Source organism: Plectropomus leopardus, chromosome 17 (assembly GCF_008729295.1).
Source record: "Plectropomus leopardus isolate mb chromosome 17, YSFRI_Pleo_2.0, whole genome shotgun sequence".
Lineage (NCBI taxonomy): Eukaryota > Metazoa > Chordata > Actinopteri > Perciformes > Serranidae > Plectropomus > Plectropomus leopardus.
The window spans coordinates 18,274,908-18,300,180 of record NC_056479.1 but is presented as its reverse complement, the minus strand read 5'-3'; the positions used below and the strand labels follow the sequence as shown (position 1 = coordinate 18,300,180).

Genomic DNA, 25,273 nt, shown 5'->3' with positions numbered 1-25,273 from the left:
ACGGAGCGTGTCCTTGTCCACAGAGTCCAATATTTTGTTCTACAGTAGCCCAGAACAGACAAACTAAACACCGTCTTAGCACACTGGAGAAGTTTCAGTTATGCAACCTCACCACTAGATGCCGCTAAATCCTACACACTGGACATTTAAGTATACAGTATAAATCAGGGAGGAACTCAAAAGGAAGTTATTTTTCTGTATGGCTGCAGGTACAAGATGCTTATCCACATCCGCACTCACACTAACGAGAAGCCCCATCGCTGTCCCACCTGCAACAAGAGCTTCTCACGCCTGGAGAACCTCAAGATACACAACAGGTCCCACACAGGTCAGTGGTAGAGCTGCACACAGAATGGAGAACCCCAGGAATGAGTCCTAAAAGCCAGAAATCAAATAGCACCTCCGGTTCCCTTGTCTTGAAGTCAATGGGGTTTTTTAAATGGGTTTTGGCTAGAAGCCTGAAATAAGGTCTGTGGTTAACACAAGCTGAAGAGACTTTTATGTTTTGTCCTACAACATAATATGCCTAGTGAATACCCTACTGTGAACTTTGTAGCTTTTATATGTTAAAGAAGGCGGATGCTGACAAGTGGCTAAATGACACTACAGCCTCATTGTGGTGGGGATGCAACCGTGGTGTAGTTCGTTTATCGCATAACATTAACTTCTCACTTCTGCTGATTGCATTTAGGCTTTTAAAATCCTGAAAGTGGTGTTCATTTGTGAATTTTATCTTGCTGAACAAAATGTGTAAGTATCATAAACATTTGTTTATGGCAGAGCTTATTTTCTGCAGTAATCCAGAATCAAACTGAAAAATACCATAAGCTCTTCGACAACGTTACCTTTCGGGTTGGCCTACAGAAAAACATCATACCTGGGGCACTCTATGTCAAAGCTAAAATCAATACATTTTTCTTTATTTTTGTGAAGTAAAATTGTAATTGTAATTTGGTGAATGAATATTCAGCACTTGGACCGTTTGTCCTCACTGCAGGTGAAAAGCCCTACATTTGTCCCTACGAGGGTTGCAACAAGCGCTACTCCAACTCCAGTGATCGCTTCAAGCACACACGCACACACTATGTGGACAAGCCCTACTACTGCAAGATGGTGGGCTGCCTGAAGCGCTACACAGACCCCAGTTCTCTCCGCAAGCACATCAAGGCCCATGGGCACTTTGTGGCTCAGGAGCAGGGCTCCCCAGGTGGGGTGGGCTCCCTGCTGAGGGGGAGTCAAAGTGGAGTGCTTGCTGGCGAAGGGGGGAAGGATTCAGAGCTGTCCTATGTGAGTGCAGCCCACATTATCATCCCAGGGGCAGCGGCTGCTCTCCTGGGAGGCCATGCTCTGCAAGGTCTGGGCGGTGCCCTACCCCTGTCCCCCCTCAGTCCTCGGCCCCTGGACCTCAGCACGCTGGGTTGCCCCGGCTCACCTCCAGGCAGCCTGGGAGGAACAAGCATCCTGTCCTTCAACGGCTCCCCGCTGGGCCTGGCCAAACCCCCTCTGCTCTCCTCACCGTTCCCCTCCTCAGCCCTGGGCCTGCCGATGATGCCCGTGCTGGGGGCCTCGTCTGAGCACAGGGGGCCAAGAAGGGCCGGGGGGAGGAGGCTGAGAACGAGGTGACTGGGGGGGTCCTGAACCTCTCCACGGGTTCCCATGATCCCTTGTCCTGGGTGGTCATCCCCCCAGGCACCGTGGTGCTCAAGCCAGCTGTGGTCAACTGATACACACACACACACACACACACACACACACACACACACACACACACATTCCAGAAGAGCTCAGGGGGTTCGGGATGGGAGGGTGAACGCCATAGTGAGGGTACGGGCGGTCAAAGGTGATAGGGATTGGCTTGCACAATCAAATCAAGGCAATGCATTTCAGAGAGAGGTTGGGAGAGAAGAAAACTATAGAGAAACTTAATCAAACCCTCAATCAGCAAAACAATAGATAACACTACACCTCACAATAAATGACAACGCAAGCCTCTAGTATTGATGGGAAACTTGGGGCCCAAGAACTCCGTTCAGGATCATGTATTTCTATCACAAGGCCCAACAACGGGCTCCTCTTTGCTCTCTTATTTTGTATTTTATACTTTATTCATTCCTGTTTCCTGAACGTGACAGTCTTAGTGCTCTGTGTCCCTACAAAAAGTCCTGATTCATTAATAAGTATTTATATGATTCAATCGACAGGGTGCCTCCAGCTTAGCAGTGAGATAGACGCACCATGAAACTGAATGACGCACTCACAGTTAAGCTAACGTGCACGTAATAGGACGATTCTCCACAGTTGATTTTAAAGTTATGACCTATTTTTCACAGGCTGCTGTGATTAATATGACTCAGACAGGCTTGCCAAACCAAAGCAAGTGAACTCAAACTGTCTTGGATTTGCAGTTGTTTTTTTTTTTTTTTAGCTCTGAGACAGTTAAATGAAACACAGCACTTAATAGTGTCAACTGGTGATAGTATTGAAAACCTCAAAACTGCTGCTAACCTCTCAGCTCCCACCAGTGTAACGTAAACTGGGAGAGAGCACTTTTGACAATCTGTCCCCAGTTTGGGGAGGGTGACCAACATGGACCAGCCTAGTCCACCAGAATGTGCGCCAGGCGTGCAGACTTAGGGGCTTTTAGGGCACAGAGCGAACTAAGTACAGACAAATGGTGTTGCATCACCTGATAATGACCAATCATCACTTCCTCTTTTACAAATTTAAGGCAGCGGTGTGTCTGGCTCCCCCTTCTGGTAGACACACTACACAACATCCTGCTTTCCACGTACAGAACTCGCACTGTTTTAACTTCTGGATTGTCCAGCTGCTTTCCCGTAATTGAATCAACATGGCCAGTTTTGTATATAAAAGGGCCACTGTGGTGATAAACACTAGTGTCTTGTTTTTAAAAAAATGACCCGACCCAAAACCAGCTGTGAAAAACAGGTGGTCAAAGTCGAAACCCAACTTGCCGGTTGAAGTTTTGTCCCAACAAGTCCCATGCTGTGCCAAAAATACGTGGAAAAGAGGGATGTAGGTATTGTGCCACAGAAAGGGGGTATGATGCACTCAATGCCACATACAGCTGGACTGACTAGGAAGCCACACTATTGCAAACTGCCTCATTTTACTCTGTCCAAAGGGGCAAAGAAAAAAAAAGACTCATATGACGTCTGGGAAAACTTTTCTCATGGTTCCATTAAGCAGTCACTTACCACACACTATATTCCTTACATGTTTTATGAAATGTTACAGCCAAGTGATGGTTCTTTAAAAGCTAGTATTCCCTTTTTTCTCTGTAATTTTGCTGTGGGGTCCTCCCAGGCTTGTGTTGCTCAGTGCTAATGCATGTATGATGTTGACTGCCATCTCCACAGCGGCGAGGTAGAGAAGCAGGAGAGGATCATCACAACACAAGGAACATTTCCTCAAGAGACTGTCACACACCGACCCTCCTCCCTCCTCTCACTCCTCCATCTCTGCTTATGTTGGTGGTCTTACTTTTCCATCGCCCAGTCTTAGAAATAATCAGTTATTGCTGTTTTTTAAAAAAATTGTTATTATTTTTGTTTTGCTGTTGTTCAGACGAGACATTTTTTTTCTGATGTTGAAGTTGCTTCTTTTGTTCTGTGACGGCTGCTCTGCGCTCAGCTTTCTGCTGTCGAGGAAGAGTCTTTCGAGGGGTTGAGGAGATGTCGAGAGAGAGGTTTTTTCTCAGGCGGTGGTACCCAACCTTTTTTTTGGGTCAAGGACCCCTAAATTGATCACAATTTGTACACATTAGGTCATGGACCCAAACTTGGATTTTCTGACTTTGATAAAATACTATTAAGAAAGATGGATATTCAATACTATTTTCTATTTTATCATAGAGGAAATTGACACTGACAATTTTTGTGGAAAGATAAATATAAAAAGACTAAAACATGACAACAACTTTCTTTTCTGGTGGTCATATCGGCAGAAATCAGCATGTTGGCTGATGATGTGCCAATATCATCATGCATACCTCTTTAAATTAATCATTTAGTTGAATCATATCTTCAGCACTGGTCAGTGTTTCATTTTGAAACTGTAATTGGTCATCATTAGCTGCTTTACTTACTAGTTACTTTAGCAGACTGATTGTTCACCTCGTAAACAACGACACATTGATCTCCCCTACATTCAAGTACATAAGCTGCTTTTAATAATAAAAGGGTTGGTATTTATATTGACGATTCAGGCCTTATATCACTTGGTATCGGATTGCAAACTAAATTTTATGGTATTGCACACCCCTAGCTACAACAGCGGTAGATTCTAAGTAACTCCTAGTCTTGTTTCTTGTGAAATGCTGATCATAGTTACCTCTTAAGGGTCAATTAAACAACAGGAGAAGGAGAAATTTAACTGCTCACAACAGTAAATCCAAACTCAGGCTATAAACTGTAATCAGGGGTGCTAAATTCAGATGATGTTTTTTAAGCCAAAAAGGTTGGAAACCACTGCTCCACGGGGAAAATATGTAAGACTCTTACTCTAATGGAACAAATCACATCACATTCCTCCATGACAATCATATCGGTGTACTGGGGATCAATTAGAAGATGTAGACATATAACACATATCTGTTTTAAGTGTCTCTTCAGGGTTATATTAGATTTGCCAACAACTTCCTTTGTTCTGACTTTTTATCCCCACCGTCAGATAAAGGGAAACCACAGAGAAATAACATCCGACTGTGAAATGGCGGGCAGCTCTGGGAAAGCGTGAGAGCAAAGAGAGACAGGATTGGCTGAATGAATGGACAAGGGAAAGGGAGAGATGAGGGGAGAGGCTGCGCGCCAGCAGAGGAGAAGAGGCAGGGGATGGCTGTGCTGTGCAGCCGCCGTCCATCTGGCCACCAACCCAAGCAAACGGCCCTCTCAGCTCTGAAGTCACTGGCTGTGCTGTGCCCAACGTGGCAGCCACTCACAGGCATACCAGCCTGCAGAAAACTAGGCCACTGAACTCTGTCTGCCCTCTGGGTTTTGTTTTTTTCTTCTTTAATAGATTAAACCCAAAAGGCTCAACTCCCCCACCTCCCGGCCACAAAGCATTTTACCAGAGATGGAGAAAACAGGCGAACAAGCAGCGAACACAGTAAACAAAAACAACCCTGTCTGTGTTTCAGACCTCCCACAGACCTGCAAGGATTCACAGCAGAGATGAACTGCATACCTGTGTTTCTGCCTCAGTAATTCTTAGTCATCGTTATCTCAGACACACACACACACACACACACACACACACACTCACCAGTGGCCTGTCTCTGGGTTCAGGCTGGGCATTGAAGTGAATCTCTGCCTGTGAGTGGACGATCCTGGCGTGTGATGTCATCAGAAACAGGTGTTAAGTAGGCTAGACATGGTTTCCCTGGCAACAGTGAAACCCACAGATGCAGCGGCTCTCCTCCTCCCGTCTGTCTGTCTCTCCTCTGCAGGTCGAAGCAAGGGACAGAGACTCAGCACGGCAGCAGAAAGTTGAATAATACGACACGGATCCTCACAGGGTCCACATCTTTTTTCTTCTTTTTTTTTTTCCAATATCAAATAAGCTGTATGATCCATTAACCCTTTGAGCTCAGTCTGTAATAAACTGCACTTTTGTTCCCCTCATAGCGTGTGTAGATATGGGGATGCTGCCACATCCGTTCTCAGTGTACAGCGTTTTTTGTTTTGGGAACCAAGAATAATTGTAAAAATCATCCTCAGTCGCTAAAATGTCTGAAATTATTGTTTTATTTTTTTGACAGTATAAAAGCGGTACTTGCCTCTGGAGAATTTAAAATAACCCTTACTTACTGCTTTGAAAAGTGGAACTGAAATCCAGGGCACAAAATTTGTGTTAGCTAGCTAGGTCAGTGTCATTGTAAAAGGGGTGCCATTGACTGAAGTGCCACAGTGTTGCACAAAGGGTTAATGATAAGACTAAGGCCATGCAAGGCCTGTTCCAAGTTATGTTTTTTGCACATTTGTGAGATTATGTCAGTATTTTAATTTTTCCAAGTGCCTTTTTATTATAGGTGAAATATAGAAAGTTATACACTATATGAAACAAAATGATTATATGAAAATATATTTTTTCCTGGCATCATGTTCTGTGGTTGAACATGCAGAATTTTAGAGTTGTAAAAGTCTCCAATTGGTACAACATAGCGGTGTTCTCCTGTTTTAGAGGAATTTTATTACGATATTGATAATAATGTCAATGAAAAGAAAAATGTTTAATAAAGTTGTATTTGATACAACTTGTGTGTTCATTTTTGTTCCAAGTACACAATAACATCGACTATTGTGGGTATTTACAAATATAGAAGCATAAAATCATCCAGTTATATGTGATTCTGTCCCTTTGAAGGGATAGTTCAGATTTTTTTTTTTAAGAGTACGTATCCATAGACAGTATACTAACTACAGTAGGCGCAAATCAGCACGCCCCAAGTTTGCAGAAGCAGGCCAGAGACCGACATGGAAGTTGTTGTCGTCAACAAAACGTATTTTAGCCACAAAAATAAAGAGAATTTAAAAAATAATCAATGTCAGTTTAATGTACACTATAGTGATAGTATTTTTACTACTTACCTAAACAGTGATTTTCAACTGGAAAATGAAGCTGTTACATTGCATTCTTCAAAGCCAGATTCACTGAGGAAAAACAGTCATTTTACATGACTGAGCACAGGAGCTGCCACAATCTCTTATTTTTGTTTCAGTAATTGTCTGACTTTAGCATTTAAAAATCTACATTTGGATTCAACAAAGTCACACAACAACACAAACACAAACTACCACACTGATCGAGGCAGTTGGTAGACCAGCAGCTCCTGCGTTCAGTGATGTGAAATGACTGTTTTTCCTCTGTGGAGTCTGGTGGTTTTGTCGAGAGTATCGAGGGGAAACTGAAGATGTTAACAGATTCTTTGATGGAAAGAGATGTCTGATGGTAAGATAAGGCAGTGAAAATACTCTGAATAGATCACGCACTTAAACTGATATTAATTTTTTTGAGGTGGCTAAAATATTTTTTGTTGCTTACTGTACCTGCATCCACAGCAGCAGATCGCTCAGCTTCAATGTTGGACTCCAGCCGGTTTCTCCAAACTGTGGGTGTGCTGACTGACATCTATCGTATAAGCACCTCTTTCAAACCCAGTTCAAAACTGTCCTTTTTAAAACCGACACACTTGATGCTGCCATCACACCTTAACACAAACATGTTATCCTGATTAATAGTCAACAAGCAAACTGTGTTCAGCATCTCTGCTTTTCAAATACACAGCAGCTGAAAACTGACTAATAACAAGGCTTTTCTTTGTGGATTTAGATCATTGCAAACCATTAAAATTTTCCATATGGATCACTTATAAACTTATATATTATATATACATATATATACACACACACACACACACACACACACACATATATAATATATATATATATATATATATACATATATAATATAATACAATATTCTTGAGTTTTGTGTTTATGCTTCCCTGTCTTAAAATCACACCCATTGCCAAAAAATGCCACAAAGTCAAGACTAGAGAAAAGAAGAAGGCTTTTTTGGGCTATAATTTACAGAGGACGGGGAGAGGAAAGACAGGACGAGCATGTATTCATCATTCATGTTTCTGTATTCTGCTGTGATTGCTGCTTTTGTTGTTGCGTCTGAATACTCAGTTCCTCCTCTAGACGCTCTTTCGCCCGCACCACCTGGACACAAACAATAAAAATGACTTAGAAAAAAAGGGAAGACACTTTAAATAACCAAAACAACATCTCACTCAGAGAGGAATGGCTTAGTGATAAAAAATGAGTAACATTTTTAACAAGATGCAGTTCAAAGAATGGATTCCTCCCACACATACACACAGATTCACATCAGCCACAATTTGAAATTTAACGGACACAAAGACAGAAATAATACTGAATGTTATTTTTAAAGCACTCTTTCTCAAAATTGTGACCTGACTTGAAACTGCAATAAGGGGGGAAAAAAGCCACTGGAAATTTAGCTTTAAACAGTAAAACTGCATAAATCAAAGCTGAGTGTGTCATTAAGCCTCCACAAAAGTCTGAATGAAATAATCGTTAACTATTAGAAAATCTAGTTTAAAAAAAAAAAGCTTATTTTGTTGTTTTGCCCATTTCTGAAGACTGTGTGGACGTAGCAGAACGTTTAATGGCATCTCCCTCATGAGTCAGTTACATATATATCTTAAATTAATCTATCATGAGCAACTTACATGATCAGTCTCCATGTGGGGGACATCAGGGACATGTGATGTCTGGAGAGAGGGTACAGCTCCAGCTGTCGTAGCCATTTTGCAAGCCAAAATTACTGGACGTGTCTTGGGGTAAATGAGCGCTGCATATGCGGAAAGTTTTGTAGACAACTCGAGCACGGCTCACCAAAAAAGAAGCTTTCTCCGAGTCAACCGCAATAAAAATGACAAATTTTCACCCTCTCCGGTAGATGCGCACGCAGGGGCCGCACAAACAAGAACAACTGCACCCACTTGTGCGTCTCGGAAATGAATTGCAAATTTTTCGTAATAAATGTCCACACAAGTAAAACCCAATATCAAGAAAATCAAGAACACTTAAAGTAGAAAATGTTTTAATTTGAATAGAAACCAATTTTAAAATACTGTCTAAATGTTTATTTTTCATGTACAAAAGACCCTAAGTGACATGGTTAGAAGGATATTGTGGATTTTGGTTTCCAGTGGCTTTAGTCATTTTGGGACAGCCCTGTACTGCCACCTGTCAAGCGGTATTTTTAAGAAATGCGCACACTGGCTTCATATTATTTGGAAACTCGGGAAGCAGCATCAGTGTGAGTCAGTCAATATCACAAACAGTTCAGAAAATCTTTCAGAGAGAGTGTGCAAACATTCGACTTCATGTCACGGTTTGGTCACCGTGTCTTGAGCTGGATTTTTAAGTATTTGGTTTGATCATTTCATGTTGTTATGTTTCTTTTCTATGTTCTTGTGCAGTTTTTACATTTTTATGAACTATAAACACATTGAAATTATAAGACATGTTGCTTTAACTGTCCACTCTACAGCACATGTGAACAGAGGAACTGAATACTGTTTGATAACAAAGTGAAATGTGTAGCGTCAAAAGATACGGAGCACTTACTTTTGATTGGAGGTAAAATGAACCGCCCACTGCCTTGTCGTTGACTTTAAAAAGGTGCTCGTAGTTCTGAAAGATAGAAATATTTTAATGTCAGTACTCAAGTCACAGCATTTTATGTACATTTAAAGGGACAGTGTGTAAGATTTAGGGGAATTCAGTTGCATCTACTGGTGAAAATTGCAGACTGCAGCCAGCTCTACGATAAAGGTCTCACCCTCAAAACAAACAGACCTGTTGATTTAAACTGGTAAAAACACTGACTAACACAGTTTAACATTTTTAAAAAAAGCATTTTTTTCCAATGCTCTCCATCATGCCTATCTATAGCGAGTGTTTGGTTTGTGTGCGGGTAACTGTAGAAACACAGCAGTGCAAAATGGCGAGGAACTGCTCCCTTATACAGATAAAAACGGCTCATGCTAAAGTGACAAAACACTACAGTTTTTAGTTTCAGATGATTTACACTATAAACATATTTTTCCCACTTCTGCCAATATATTAGCTAAATCCTGCTGCTCTTAATGGTTTGGGACCGGCCTACACTGCAGACTCTATCATTTTATAAACCCTCACGAGCTCTTTGATGGGTTTTTAAATACACAAGACAACAGGCAGAGCTTCTGTTCACTGCGCTCCGAAACAAAGGAGCATCCTTCCAAAAGCCATAAGAGAAGCGGGCTCTGTGAACATTTTAAACGACAACTGAAAACCTATTTATTTAGTCTCACTTTTAATTAACTGAACTTTTGTATTTATTATTTTACATCAGTTCTGCTACTGCACAGTTTTAACTCTTTGTACTTTTGACTTTGACTTTTATACGATGTTCTCATCACAAGTCTTATGACTGTTTATTCTTGTTTTTTCTGTTGCATTCCTTGTATGAAAAGTGCTCTATAAAGTTTATTATTATTATTATTATTTTCAAGCAATATTTAAGACACACGGGTGCTCGTATTTGAATCCAGTTCCACAGTTTGTGCAGACAGAGCAACATGTTCACTGTAGCATATGTTTGCTACAGTGAATGAAAAATCCTGAAACAGAGTGTGAAATGGACAGAGAAAAGTGTACTGAGCCGACTGCATTATAAAAAGGCTTAAAGGCTCTGTAGCTCGGTACCAACATTTTGTCAGCTGAAATCTCCTCGAGACAGAAAGTGTGTTTGTACCTTTTGAATCTCTTCAGGTGTGAGTGTGGTGACGTTGAGGATTTGCTGCGCCTCTTGCAGGCTCATTCCAGTGATGCTTGAGGCTGCAGCAGACTGCTGACCTGCGCGGCTCCTGGCCTTCGCCGCTGCTTGACTGGCTGCAGGAGAAACACAACAGAAATACGACACCTGAAACATAATTTCATTTGACAACCTAAAAGAATGTAAAAGCAAAAATCTTAATGTAAAGCTGCAATTAGGGCTCATTTATCCAATTTTAGCAAAATCATATCTGGAACATAAGATTTTATAATGTTACTCAACAGATTTATGTTGTAGATAGATGTAGATTTTACATTACGGCATTTTAAACTATTATGTGAGTACTTAATAATTTAAGTATATATTATAGTATATGGATCATACCTGCAAATTCTTGCTGTAAAGCACGAGCAAATGCACGTCCAACCACCTGTGCGCCCATCACAATGATCTGTGCAAGATATTTGGCCTGCAGAGGAAATTAAGAACAACTTCATAAAACTCAAACATTAATCACAAAAAGCAGTTAGCTGAATCCGCATTGAATCATGGGAGTTAAAAGAGAGACTATAATAATCATAGATATTTCTCAGTAGTCTCTTTACCAAAATTCATCCAGAACACACAAACAAATATTTCACAATTAAAAAAACTTTAGCAGGCATGTCTTGAACTCTCTTGGCTAGATATATTTTATATATATTTTAAAAAATCATGCAAAACAACAAACAATAATAGCAATGTAAACAGCTAAAAACAAAAAAACAGGATAACAGACATGTTATGGTGTAGAAGTATATTTAGAAATATTTACACTCAATTAAAACAAGACCTGAAATAAGGCATTTAAACATCCGTATTGGTGGAAAAGTGACCAAGCTTAAGTTTTTTAAGCAGATTATTCCATGTATAACGTGCACTGTAAGAGAATTGAACTTTTCCTAGTTCTAATTCTGATTTGGGGAATGTGGAGCAACAAGCTATTCTGCAACTATGAATATGTGATGTGTGAGTTTTAAGTAAAAAGGAATGAAATAAAGGGAGGAAGCATCCGTTTTAAAGCTTCATAAATAAAAAAAACAAAGCTGATCTCGCCTCACAGCCAAATGTGGCCAGCTGACCTTTTGATAAGGTGGCAGCGCTGTAGGGATCACCGGTTATGAACCTTAGGTCTGAGTGATATACAGATCTACTGATCTTAATGTAGAGGCAACTTTTCCATAAATGACATTTGCATGATGAAATACCTGTGACCAATCACACCTGAAGCACTTTTTGCACTTACTAAGGGTTTTTTCCTTAAGTCTAAATTCTTGCTTGTGCTGTACGTCGCTTTGGATAAAAGCGTCTGCTAAATGAAATTGTAGAATTGTAGAAATACACTATGTACTGTGTAAAAAAAGGGAAACAGTTCTTATTTCTGCATAAAAAGCCAATTCTGAATTTATTAGTAGGGATCAAGGTTGGAAATGAGCACCAGCCACCAACCAAATGCTGGTAAAATATGCAAGTGGCTGCAGGATTTGCTTTACTCACCAGCCCAAAGACAACGACCGTCCACAAGCCATAAAAAATAATTTCCAACCCCGGTAAGGATTCAAAGATTCAAAGATTCAAAGTGTTTATTGTCATATGCACAGTATGGAAACATGTTTCCCTGTACAATGAAATTCTTACTTTGCTGTCCACAGAATGCCTAACGTTTAGCAAATATAAAAGAAATATGAAATAGAAATTTAAACATTTGCAATAGAAGAAATGTAGAAATTTACAATAGAAGTAGAAAGAACAGTGCAAATAAGGATAAGGTAAGGATGTCAATATGGTGAGAAAAAAATCATATATATATATATATGTTGGCCTGAGACTTTTGCACAGTTACTGCAGACACAGAAACACTGATCTGGTGTCATGGTGAGGTAACTGTCTGCAGGTGCGGGTGTGAGAGGAAACCTTTAGCTGTGAACTCTGAGCGTCTTTATCTGCGTCATGGCTGCTTAGACGTGAATTCACTCACATGTTGGCACATTAGTTTCTGCCTAAAACAAATGAACATTGTCGCGTAAAGAGGAGACAGCTGTCTTTTGAGGAGACAAACTGCGACAGAGACACACAGCAGCGTCACACCGTCTCGTGCTAATGCTAACGAGCGTAAGCTGACTCACTATCGTTATCGTTATAAACACTGCAGAATGTCTTCTTACCATTTTGAGGTATTATACAGGTCCTTCAGACAGTGTGAGACTCCTGTTTTCACACATGTACAGCATGTACACTGATGAAGGTTATTTTTAAGGGTCAAAGTTCAAGGAAGCACCGACGTCACAGATTCAAGATAAATCACGTGGACAGACTTTTTTTTAATACTGACACCTGCTGACAGGGAGGTCAAACTGCAGCGTCTTTTCCTCCCAACAGTCTTCTAAATTGTTGACAAAATGCGACCAAAAACAATATATTTATTTAACTTAAAGGCAGAGAGATCAGCAAATATATGAGGGCAGCTACTCCATAATAAAACAACATATTTTATAAATTCATCATAAAAATATTTTGCACAGTATAGTAAAGAATGTGTTCAATTTGTTTGGGACTTGCTTTTTTACTCTCTGCTGCATTTCTCAGGATTAATTTGTAGTAGAATATTCAAACTGGAAGCAAATCAAAGGATGAGATCTCAGCATTTGGTGATTTGTGAATAAAATCAATAGTGAATTTGTGCCAACCAGTCCCATCGGGGATCTTATAAAGTTATGATGAGTAATAATTAAAGCTATCTAGATAAATAAAGCCATATAAATAAACAAATAAATGGCATTCAAAATAATGATAAAAAATTAATAATGTAGCATTGTTTTAAATCTTTCAAAATACAGTAACAAAAGTTCACACATGCCAACCAACTCCGCGCACTTTAACTAAACTTTGTGATGAAGTTATATTAGCTATCTTCCCCCCTTTCATCACAGACTTCAGATCTTTTATCAAAATATGGCTGATTCCTTTGTCTATTTCAAGGGAAGTAACACTTTACCAATATCTCTAACAGGGTTTTATAAAAAGTTTAGTCCACAAACCACTTTTTTACTTCAGATTCTATAAAACTGAAATGTCACCTTCACCAAACAACGTTAGTGACTTTCAGATGTGTTAACTAAGTAGATGAGTGAAGTTAAAGAAAACATTTTAATGTTACATTTTTGTTTCTGTGACTTTCAGAGGAAAATAGCTGTGCGCCAGCAACAAGTTTAATTGACAAATATTATTGTATTAAGTTTATTTTATACACTTTCAAAATTTTCTTTGCCTGTTTATGCCAACCGGCTCCACCAACAAGATCTTGATGTTTATGAGCTCAGAAATCACATAAACCATTCCCACAAATCTATTAACAATGATTTTTCATGGCGACTTCACCACAAAAGCACAAGCTGGGTTCAAAAATGTGTTTATTGCGAGACAATATTGAAAAAAATCCACAAACCATTCCTCAAGTACAACAGACAAAAAAACACCAATGCTTTACTCACTGTATAAAAAAGAGAGTTTTCTTTTTTTAACACAATGGAAGGCAAGTAATCCAATCCCAATATTACAAAGTATGGTGTCTGAGAACCACAAGCACATACAATGTACATCACAAACACCTACAACACCTGCAGTTCACCTGTACAACGCGATGTGCACGACCATGCATGGCTGAATCGATCCATCAGCGGTTGTTATCAAACGGTGGGTTCAAGCCTGGATTAGTGGAGATATTGCTGTTATGGCTGCATTTTAATTCATTAATACTGTAGTTATTTTCTAACTGCCAACATGATTACTTACTACTAGTAAACATTAGATACGAAAATTAGCTCATTTAAGCGAAGAATATCCCCAAACATTCGGAAAAACAAAAAGATCATGATTAAAAGTTCCCCAGCAATAAAAGGAAATCTAAGAGTACACAAAGGCCGCTCTAAAAACTCCAAAAAGGAGGTGGTTTGGCTTTGAATGCATAACAACAGTCCCGTTTCCTTGACCTTTAAGCCCTACTTATAAGACTATTATAAGACTACCAGATGGCAAAAACATTCAATCAGATCTAACTTGTACAAATACAGTAACACATTATGGTGAAAAATGGCATTTTACTCTATCATTGGCTAACAAAGAAAAAGTGAACTTAATGTTTATATCATAAGAAACTCCAGTTCATGGCCAAACATGAACACTGGTGACCCTGTTGTATCCTCAGTGTGGTTTTTGCAGCTGAAGGCTTAAGCATGTTACAGTAATCGTGTGTGTGTTTTACCTGATCAAACAGGAAGACGTGTTTTTTTTTTTTTTTTTGTATTAGATGCATGATGTTCACTTATTTAATGAGATCATCAACAACATTACATCTTTCAAAAGACACATTGTGACTGTGTGTGCTCACAGGACTGGCCAGTAGAAAAAAGCAAGCAGTGGTCCAAAGTGGAGGTAATTGTGCACACACAGGTTAACAACTTTGTATGCATTGGTACACAACCTGGCATCTTAATATAAGGAAATAATACTGAGTACAAGAGGAGGACATATATATATATATATATATATATATATATATATATATATATATAGTATCAGGACACCTCTGTGTTTAACATGGTGTTAAAGGAGCAGTGTGTAAAATTTAGGGAGCTTGAGTGGCGTCTAGTGGTGAGCATTGCAGATTGCAACCAGCTGAAAGTTCTTCCAGTTCGCATTGTTCAAGAGGATTTTACTGGAAGCCGAATTAAGTGCAGAGGTCTCTTTCACATCAAAGCAAACAGATCAGGTGAATAAAACCAGTAAAACCTCTGAATGAAGCAGTTTAATGTTACAAATCAGTGTTTCTCCTATGCAGTTTGGCATGTTGCAGACATGTGCTCTCCTTGTTTCTGATCCAGTTGTTCGGGGTGTTTTTTACCATGAGCCGAATAATCCGCTGAGGTCTCCTCCTCTCCAAAACAAACTGACCCAGCATTTTAAATCAGTAAAACCACTGAATAAAGCAGTTTTATGTTAAAAATCAGTGTTTTAGTCCCCTGCGCTCTCATCACAGAGGGGCTGCTAACTACAGCGGTTGATGGAAAAAACACAAATGGCCCTATGTAGAGCCAGCCTTTGGTTTGTCCATTCTGGGCTACTGTAGAAACATGTGGTTCAACATGGTGAGCTCAGTGGATGGGAACCATTCAAAAAACGCTGAGACACCCTTTTTGACCCCATGATACAAAGCATTTGATTGTGGGCTTTTATCGCGAATCATTTTAATAGTTGCAGAATCCTAATTTTCACCAATTTCTTTATATTTCAACCCAAGGACGACTGCAGATGTCTCAGGTAAACAAATGACTCACCACCATGTTTTATGATAGCAAACCACTTATTGAGCCTTTTGGAAAGTGCATTTTTACACCATGATTTCTTGTTTTAACCTCCTTTAAGGACCTGCTCCCTATGTAGATATTAGCGGCTCATTCTAAGATAACGAAAACCTGTAAATTCTTATTTTCAAGTGATCACACACTAAAGAAAACATACTTACTATATTATATTCCATTTCTGCCGGTGTATCCCCCTAAATCCTACACACTGGACCTTTAAACCACGGCCACATATCACTACCAAAAACAGAAACTGTGCTTTTCTGTTACAACTGGTAATACAGCATAGGGCAGAGGTATTATTGCTATGATTGCCTGCTTTTTAATACTCCTTGAACTGACTTAGAACGGTGGTTAACCTGAAATATGTTTGAGGTGTCCTGATACATGATTTCAATAGACAACTTTTAAAATGTAATTGTTGTTTTATCTTGTACGATGGGATTTCTTAACAACATAATGAAAAGTTTGACATAATTTTGTAGTCTACGTTAACATAACAAAGCAGTTATTAAGACAGATTGATCCCAGATTGATTTCTGAAATATTTAAGGATTACAGCTGAAAATGATTTTCATATCAAATTTCATGCAGTCGTATATGAACACCAAACTACTGTTGACAACATGACATCTGATTTTCCAAACCTTAACAGTTATTGTGATACATACTAATCTCAGACCGTGTTAGTTATTGTGATTTTTTTTTCTTTCCAATATCATTTATACTTTCACATTGTACAGTTTTCTTTGTGCGCTGAGATGATTAAGCTCAGAGGACGTGTGGGTGGCACCATCGCACACACACATGGCAACGTGACTTGACAGTTGATCTCTCCTCTCTGCTGTTGGCACCATGACTGAACCAAAGGCAAGATGGCGTCGCCTCTAGTCATCCTGGACAAGACAACAGCCACAGTTGGCAAAGATGGATGAGAGAAATGGAATGAATTTGCATTTCCTTAAACCTCATCAGTCCCTGCTGTTGTGATGAAATGATGGTTTTGTGTTAATATTTAGCAAAACTGTGTTGTTGGAATTACTTATTATAATATTATACTATGCAAAAATAAAGAGATTTTTAACATCAAACAATTTCCTGCATTCTGGTAATTTTTTTCTGCACAATTTTTTGCCTTTTCTGCAGTTACCTTTATTCAAGTTTTTTTCAAAAGGGAGACTTTTTACACAAACTCTCATTTAAAAATTTCTTTCCAGTTTCCATTAAAGTAATACAACATTTCGTCAACCAAAAAAAAAAAAACTCCTTCTGTTTTCATTCATTTTGGGTCATTGTAACTAATATCAATAATAATTCTGTAATACCATGATATGGTAAAACTGCAATACTTTCTGAATCACTTATCATACCGTGATAATTTGCTATTGCTGCAACACTTACTGGTTGCAGAGTGTGTAGCTGAAATCATGAAGACAATGTCATTAGAGTTGAGATCTCACAGCAGTGTCCATCACATTCACTTACCCACTCGTCCTCGTCGACCCCCTCGAAGGACTCCTGCGGCAGCGGGTCGTCCATGTTCCCCAGCTTAGCCACCATGGCACTGAGCAGCTGCACCGCACATACACACACATTCAGTGTTAAATCATCAGAAAACACAGCTACTTTTTCTCAGCCAATATTACATGTATGTGATGATTTTGAAGTAGATAACATGTATAATAATGACCGACACACTTGATGCAGCTCATCCTCACCTCCTCTTTCTTCTGCTCATCAGTCTTCTCCTCCAGGTAAACAGATGAGGGCAGGTATTTCCTAACTGGAGCCTCTTTGGGGGCCTCGCTCACTGAAGGAAACACACACATAGTGTCATAAACAGAAACATAATAGGACATATCCAATACTGACAGACTATAAAAGTAAGCATCTTCATCTAAAGCTACAGCCATGTTAGACAAGGTCACATGGTATGCATTCATTTGGTCCGTGTCTACACCTGGCGTCATGTCTTTGGGCTTTAGGCTGATCTTTTTGTGTTGGCCGTTGGAGCCAGACAGCCAGGCAGAGGCAGTCAGCGCTGGCTCCCAACTGACAGCGGTGTCCGAGTACACATCATCCTGGAAAAACTCTTTCTGCAGACACAGAATCACACATGGAGTTATTTACACTTTATATAGTTAAAGCAACAGCCTACCAACTATAAAGCAAGAAATCTCTGTCTGTGTGTTGTCAGACTATTTCAAGAACCATTCATCTGATCTACATCACACTTTGTAGGTGTACTGCTGGGGACCCAAGAATGTGCATTGTCAAATTTGGTGCAATTTGGACATGCAACACTTTCAATATGAATAAGCTTTCAAAATAGAAGAGAACAGTGCTCTGTGGCTCTGTGCAGCAGCAGGGGTAAAGCTGTGGAGCTCTGCAGAGAGTCAGCCATCTCTTACTGTGTATTTCACTGCTGTTTCTGACCATGAGTAGCTGTGATCTTTAACTTTTTTGTCCTTTGTCATACTTTAACACTAACTACATTATCACTAGCAAAATTACTAAATCTAAATCTACTTTATCATGGTGGTTATGACAGAATAAGTTACCAATGTGCCTATTTGGAAATTAGTACATCTGCTTAGTGTATTTCATCTTTGTTTCTGACCGCACGTGGCTGCAATTTGAGTGTGTTTTTCCGGGGTGGGTTTAGTGATTTGGGGGCCTATGTCAAACAAAATCTGACTTTACTTTTCATCCTTTCTCTAACTGGTATGGTTGGTAGTGGATGTGGTAGAAAGAGTATTTTAAAAACCACTGAATATTTGGCTGTTGGTTCATTCAGACACTTTGGTGCTGTAAGGAGAAGCCCCACTCTTTTTGTCTGTCTCTCTCTAACTGCGCTGTCAGCTGTCTGCGGCGATCAGCTGTTTGATCCATGATAATGAAATGCCGCTCGGTTGTCAAATAATCGACTTTATTTTACAGTCAAAGTTGTTCACTGCATTATATGTTTGTTCAACACTTCTACTGTAGCAGTGTTTTGGTGTGAGATTTGCTTTTGTGTCATCATTAGAGCATGAGACTGATGGTAAAAGGACAATGTGGGCCAGCCAAAAATAACTACCAGGATAGTGTACAGTATTTTATCCACTAGGTGGTGCAGTTAGCTCACCTTGACCCGTGGCACTCTGAAGGCCACTGGCTCTATGGATGTCTTGGTAAGCATTAGTCCAACGGCTACCTCCACATCACGCACGTTACACTCCGTCTTGGGCAGAAAGGCCAAACCCTGCAACAGGAAACAATTAGAAGTGTAATAGGGTCAATGACATGTAAGGATTCTTAACAAGCCGGCACTAAACCAAACAAAAAAAAATAGAATATTGTCACAGTTTTTATACATTTAAAATGCTGTGGACACATAAATTAATATTAGAATTTTTAATTAACATTTTAGTGTCTTTTAATCTAGATGAACTGGCTGTTGCCTTAAAAATGTCATGTGGTGCGATTTGTCTCATAATTAATTAATTTCCTGAACATGCTCAACTTTTTTCTTTTTTTTTAAAACACATTTTTATCTATATTTAGTGTTTAGAAACAAAGTTTGCATTTCTTTTTAGTTAATATGAAAAATGATGAAAAATGATCTCTTATGTTTGTTCTACAATGTCACAGTCACAATAACAGCACATACAGCATTGAAAATATGACATGGGCTCTAACATGGTAGCTACTCTGGCTGTCTATTTACAGTATGCAGATGTGACAGACAGATCATTTAAAATACAATAAAAAATGAATGAAAGTAAGAGGGAGTCCAGCTCAGTACCTTATGTGGCTCAGAAGCATTGAAACTGCTGCACTCAATGAAGTACGGATCCTCAGGGACCAGCTCATAAATGTGCGCTCTGGTATCACCCTGGAAAACAAATTAAACAGAGTTCCATCAAATTCTTATGCTGTTCATGTTTTGAATTTAAAATGTACCTTAAATGCTACTATATATCGTTCTTTATTTTCTTACTTTTGCAGTGAGGATGGCCACACTGGTGTCGGGGTCGTAGAAAGGGATGAGTGTGGAGGGGGAGATGTCTATAGTGACGCTGGCCACGACTCCAGAGGATAGGGAGTCCGCAGAGTACATGTAGAGTCCTCTCTCACTGCGACTACAGCAAGACAACAACAAAGAATCAGCGATGAACTTTTCTTTTCACTGACCTACTGGACATATATGATGGTGGTCTCACGCTTTCTCTTTTCCTCAAAGACTTGTAAGTTTCCACAGTTAACAGTTACCACAGTCCAAAATTTCCCCTATGTGGGATAGTAACTGCAAAGAACTTAAATTGATACTTTTTGGTAACTGGGGTTAGCTACAGAAAGCTACAGGAGGAAAAAAAATGAGGGGCTGTTTATGGGCTCTGTTGTAAATTGAGCTTTCATTTTTTTGGGAGACCTGACTCAGATCTAGTAGCAGACAGGATTAGGAAGGCTGATAAGAAAAAAAAATCTAAACACCAGTGGTGTCATTATTCTGAAGACATTAAATAGTGCATTTGATATTCACTTCATAATGATAAGCTGAAGCAAAACTATTGTCTATTTCCACTTTAAATATACATTACATATAATAGCGTCTTTGCCATGCATAGTACCTGTCAAATCCTGACACCAGCAGATACTTTCCCTCACACACCCACACCACACGAGCTCCCCTGTGGCCCTCAGGACCTGGGCCCTCCTAAGAGAACAAGAAAACAAGTGTTGTGTATGAGTGTAAGATATTAACATTGAACAAAAATATAAATGCAGCATTTTTGTTTTTGCTCCCATTTTCCATGAGTTGAAATTTCTATACACATCAAAGGCTTACTTCTCTAAAATGTGTCATTGCTTGTTTGTTTGTTTAAATCTAGATTACCAAGCATTTACATAAATCATAATTTATGCACCTGACAGGTATGGCATATAAACATGCTGATTAAACAGCATGATCACTACACAGGTGTGCACTAGGTTGGTCACAATAAGGGGATATTAATATTTTCATCTTTATCACACAACACAATGCTACAGATGTTGCAGGTTTTGAGGGAGTGTGTCATTGGGATGCTGACTGCAGGAATGTCCACCAGAGCTGTTGCCTGTGAATTAAATGTTTATTTTACTACCAGAAGACATCTCTGATGTTGCTTCTGAAAATTTGGCTGTAGAAACAACTAGTCTAGTGAACCAGCCCAGTACCACATGTTTGTTTTTTAAAAACAAACACATTTTTTATCAAATAACATGGCTCTGAATAGTGGTTTAAAAAAGTTAAATTAAGACGACCCTTTAGCTTTGCAGTGGCTCAGGTTTGATTCTGGCCTGTAGCCCTTTGCTGCATTGCCATTCCCCTTTTCTTTCCCACCTTTTAAGTCTATTTACTGTTGTCCTATTCATAATGGCGAAAAACAATAAAGAAGAAACAAATAAAAAAATGTAAAAAATAAAAGAGGTGTAATTAAATGAAATTTATGTATGAATGCAAGAGCTGTTAAATGTATGTACAGCAGATGGAGTGAAGCTACATACGTGTTTACCTTTGTCACAGTACACTTAAAGACAAATGTACTTTTCTTAATTGCATCCTCCCACATTTTTGAAAGTGCTGTATATACCTGCATAGGTGCAGTAGACTTGCGGGGGTCGTAGATGCGAACCTTCCCATCTTTGCACACTGTGGCCAAGAGCTTACCATCTGGGCTCCACGCCATGCCGAAGATCTGAATATCATTCACACGAGGAAACGAGAAAGAAGAAGAAGGTCAGAGAGTCATAAAATGAAATGTTTGACCTCTTTACTCCAGTGAGTTTAAGTGAACGGATGCAAATGTCTGAAGTTTCTATATCGATCATGTTTTATTTATTTTGTCTTGTTTTCCATGATTTGTGGATCTTGGTCACCTACCTGGTCCTGGTGTCCAGTGAGTATTTTGACCTCTTCCTCGCTCTCCAGGTTCCACAGTCTGACTGTGAGATCGTAGGATGAAGACACCAGGAGTCCGCTGGCTAAAGGATGGTACTTAATGGAGTAAATCTTCTCCGTGTGGCCTGCGAGGGGTCACAACAGCTGTTAATCAACTGAACTCTTACTGTATTTCAGGCTTGTCAATCAATCTATTATAGAGAAAACTAAATTAAGGTGATTTCAGTAGGTGGGTGGAATCCTACCTTGCAAGATGAGCTCAGGTTCAGTCAGGGTCTCTGTCAGCCCTCCCTCTGGTACCTGCCACACCCGGATCTTTGCATCATCACCAGCTAGCACAAACAGAGAGAGAGAGACAGGCATGTCAAATTACATTAATGCACTTATTAGGACAGGCAGTAAATAGACCATACCGCTGCAGACACTCACACCTACACAGTTCATGTAATCTCTTACCAACAGCAAGCCGGTGTGTGTCAAAGGGGTCCCAGGAGAAGTCGACCACATTGACAGAGTTTTGGATGGTGGGCAGAGCTGTGTCTGGTAGCCTGCCAGGCTGAGAGCGCTGAGGAGAGGAATAAAAACAGGCACTCACACACAGTACCCAGGAGTCTAATTTAAAAGTCCAAGTAATTGAAATAAAAAGGAAAAAAAGACCAAAAAGAAAAAAATGATCAATTTAATAAGGACTCTGCTCTGGATGGTGAAATTATATAACTGCCACCTGGCTAAAGACATAGCCCCCAGCATAAATTGGTGAAGAGACAGCGAGGAAAAAGTCTTAAAAATGGGGAAAAAAATCACAGCAAGATTACAGTTAAAAGGACGGATTTAACAACAATGGTCCCTGTTTATACAGGCAATGCTGGAACTCTAGTCACCTCTTCTTTTTTAAAAAAAATTATTATAATTAATATTATTATTATTTATTTTTTATCCCCTTTTCATGGTTTTGTTATACATATATCTATAGTTCTTGTGTTCTTTTCATTAGACTGTAAATTGTAAAGCATGGGCTTTGTGCTGATCCAATAAGTATATCTTGGAAAGCAATAAAATGATTGAAGATGTATTTATTACAGTTAAATATGGACAGAAAAAGATTTCAAATATGACTAGTATATGAATAATATTGTAAGAAAAAAAGACACACAACCAGTTTTTAATCTAATTTCAAGCTGCTACCGTACCTCAAAGACGGCGATCTGGCCCCCGGAGATGGCGAGGGGCACTGCCATGCGTTGACGGTTGACACAGAAGCCGTCACACTCTCCTGGCGTGGTCAGGTTTAGGCCACGCAGGTTGGTGAGGTGTGTGTCCCGGTGCATCACTGCACCCTGGATGTGACGGAACTTGGAGGTCGGCCCTGCATCAGAGATATTTCTAAATTAACAAGCAGCTTTGCAGCTAAAGAAACAAAATGTTAAAACGACAGACACTATAATGAGTAATGAGAGGTTTCAGGTGCTTATCCTGCTTTAACTAATTTACTGATTTCATACTTGTGTCTATAATGTGTTTGCTAGTCTATGAAGTGTCTGTACAGATTATGTCCCACTGTTGACACCTAATTATACAGCTGTGCAATGACAATAAAGTTATTGATTGAATGAGAGATTTCAGATGTGTGTGTATTTATACCCAGCATGCTCTGGATGGCCTTGGCACTCTGGCTGGGACTGGGGCTGGGGAGGAAGCCTGAGGAGAGGCCGGAGGTGGAGGAGGGAGAGCGGGATGGGGCAGCGCTGCTACTGGGAGTGCTCAGAGGACTGCTGGAGGTGGAGCAGCCTCGAGCTGGATCCTGTAGAACAGTACACTGGCTGATAAGAGTTTTTACTACCCCCCGTTTTAGGACTGAATTCCCGATAAATAATCATCAACTGCCAACACTAATGATGGATTATTAGTACAACCAAATGCAAGACCAAGTGATACAAAAGCATTTTCTACCTCCTTGCTCCCTCCGCTGGTCAGCTCCTTCTTTGCAGCTGGAGCCTTTGGTTTGGGCTGTTTGTCTGGATTAAGGCTGACTTTCTCCACCTGAGGACAAACACAGCTGAAGGCTTGAGGCATTCCAACAGTGTGAAGACTGGATAATCTTGTTGAGAGCGGAGAACCTTTACCTGCTTGTTCCCTCCGTTCCACCACTCCTCAGCAGACATGGCTGGAGTTGTGCCCACCGTGTCGGGGTAAAGATCTCCCTGAAACTCATGACCTGAATGCTGAAAGACATTGTGACATTGATACTACTGAATATTGAAAAATGGCGTCATTCAGTATCAAAGTACGATTTAATAATGTTGGTGATCGGCTGTCTAACATTGTAGAGGAATGCAGGAAAGACTCTGTGCTCATGTGAGAGTGTGTTGTACTTTGAAGAGGCCTGGCTACAGTGAGCGTCACACTGATGTAAATAATGTCTAAGAAGAGATAGAAAATGTGGCTCCATTTGATTCGGCTCGGTGCCAGTAGCGCAGGATGCAATATATATACAAAAAGGACATTGTTGTGAAGATTGGCAACACGTCGAATTTGAAACACTTGAATGTGCAGGGTGGCACAGTGGTGCAGTGGTTAGCACTGTTGCCCGTCACAGCAAGAGGGTTCTGGGTTTGAACTTGCCAGCCGGGCTGAGGCTCTTCTGTGCAGAGTTTGCATCTTCACCGTGTGTCAGCGTGGGTTTTCTCCAGGTGCTCCAGCTTCCTCCCAAAGTCCAAAGTTATGCAGGTTAATTGGTGACTCTAAGATGCCAGTAGGTGTGAATGTGAGAGTGAATGGTCTGTCTCTGAGTGTCTGCCTTGTGATAGTCGACCTGTCCAGGGTAATGACTAAATAAACAGTGTAAATTTAAGAAAGTTTCTCTGGGATCGACTGCAAGAGAAAGAATAGAACGAGCTATCTTTCTCTCCGCATTAAAGTTCCCTGAACTTTAACGAATCAGTTCTGGGGGAGTTTCCCTCAAAGTCTCCTCCTCGGCGGTCACATTAATCTACAGTAAAATGCCCAATCTCTCAGAGCTCTAAAGCTTCTGCGTAAGGAAGAGGATGCTCGGTGGATTGATATCATTATAGAAAAATGAGTCCAAAAGAGATTTTAACAGCAAAATATCTTCAAAACTGCTTTCAGTGGAAAATTGAGAAGTGCTAAAACAGTACACTAAAGAGCTGAAACAGAATACTTAAATGTTTTAAATGGTTAATATGTTTTTAATTTGTGAAACTGATGTGAAACTAATGTGTGATGTAATTTTGTTTTTGTTGAAAAAAGATTTTATAAAATTTGTATCAAAAAAGTATTGTTCAGGAAGCAGTATCAAAATGAAGGTATCTGTATCAACACTTAGATGAATCTGCTCTAAGTGCTTGCATGCCAGTAATTTCTGTACGTAAACACACCTTGCGAGGGACTTGATAGCTGATTGGCACAATGCAGCTGTCTGTCAGCTGAAGCACGCGCATTACTTCGCAGGACATGACATCCAATGCCATCTTCGGTACCATGGCAACTCCTCGTGTTGAGGTGTCCGTCAGACAGTGGCTCACTGCAGAGATGAAAAAAAAACAAACAAACCCAG

At 39.9% G+C, this 25,273-nt stretch overlaps 3 protein-coding genes across 3 annotated transcripts in view; 1 reads left to right on the top strand and 2 right to left on the bottom strand.

Moving 5' to 3' along the window:
* The window catches only part of glis2b (GLIS family zinc finger 2b), a 37,888-nt gene extending 31,614 nt beyond the window's left edge, over positions 1–6,274 (top strand). Inside the window, 4 exon segments of the mRNA XM_042504200.1 lie at positions 210–328; positions 998–1,579; positions 1,582–1,771; positions 5,250–6,274. Coding sequence (XP_042360134.1) covers positions 210–328; positions 998–1,579; positions 1,582–1,724 — 844 coding nt within the window. The 3' untranslated portion in view covers positions 1,725–1,771; positions 5,250–6,274.
* Positions 6,275–7,573: 1,299 nt separating this feature from the next.
* On the bottom strand, positions 7,574–12,686 carry pam16 (presequence translocase associated motor 16). Its single transcript, XM_042504157.1, has 5 exons — positions 12,579–12,686; positions 10,759–10,843; positions 10,354–10,490; positions 9,183–9,248; positions 7,574–7,745 (listed from the first exon to the last, which is right to left on the bottom strand). The coding sequence occupies exons 1-5, from the start codon at positions 12,579–12,581 to the stop codon at positions 7,656–7,658; spliced, it is 381 nt and encodes a 126-aa protein (XP_042360091.1). The 5' UTR covers positions 12,582–12,686; the 3' UTR covers positions 7,574–7,655.
* Positions 12,687–15,956: 3,270 nt separating this feature from the next.
* The window catches only part of coro7 (coronin 7), a 142,599-nt gene continuing 133,282 nt past the window's right edge, over positions 15,957–25,273 (bottom strand). Inside the window, exons 12-28 of the mRNA XM_042504153.1 lie at positions 25,095–25,240; positions 23,823–23,921; positions 23,650–23,739; positions 23,341–23,500; positions 22,890–23,065; positions 22,156–22,264; positions 21,945–22,031; positions 21,682–21,824; positions 21,392–21,496; positions 20,387–20,472; positions 19,756–19,897; positions 19,561–19,650; positions 18,901–19,017; positions 17,734–17,869; positions 17,492–17,583; positions 17,259–17,345; positions 15,957–16,669 (exon numbers count right to left, since the gene is read on the bottom strand). Coding sequence (XP_042360087.1) covers positions 16,661–16,669; positions 17,259–17,345; positions 17,492–17,583; positions 17,734–17,869; positions 18,901–19,017; positions 19,561–19,650; positions 19,756–19,897; positions 20,387–20,472; positions 21,392–21,496; positions 21,682–21,824; positions 21,945–22,031; positions 22,156–22,264; positions 22,890–23,065; positions 23,341–23,500; positions 23,650–23,739; positions 23,823–23,921; positions 25,095–25,240 — 1,874 coding nt within the window. The 3' untranslated portion in view covers positions 15,957–16,660. The remainder of the gene's footprint in view (positions 16,670–17,258; positions 17,346–17,491; positions 17,584–17,733; positions 17,870–18,900; positions 19,018–19,560; positions 19,651–19,755; positions 19,898–20,386; positions 20,473–21,391; positions 21,497–21,681; positions 21,825–21,944; positions 22,032–22,155; positions 22,265–22,889; positions 23,066–23,340; positions 23,501–23,649; positions 23,740–23,822; positions 23,922–25,094; positions 25,241–25,273) is intronic.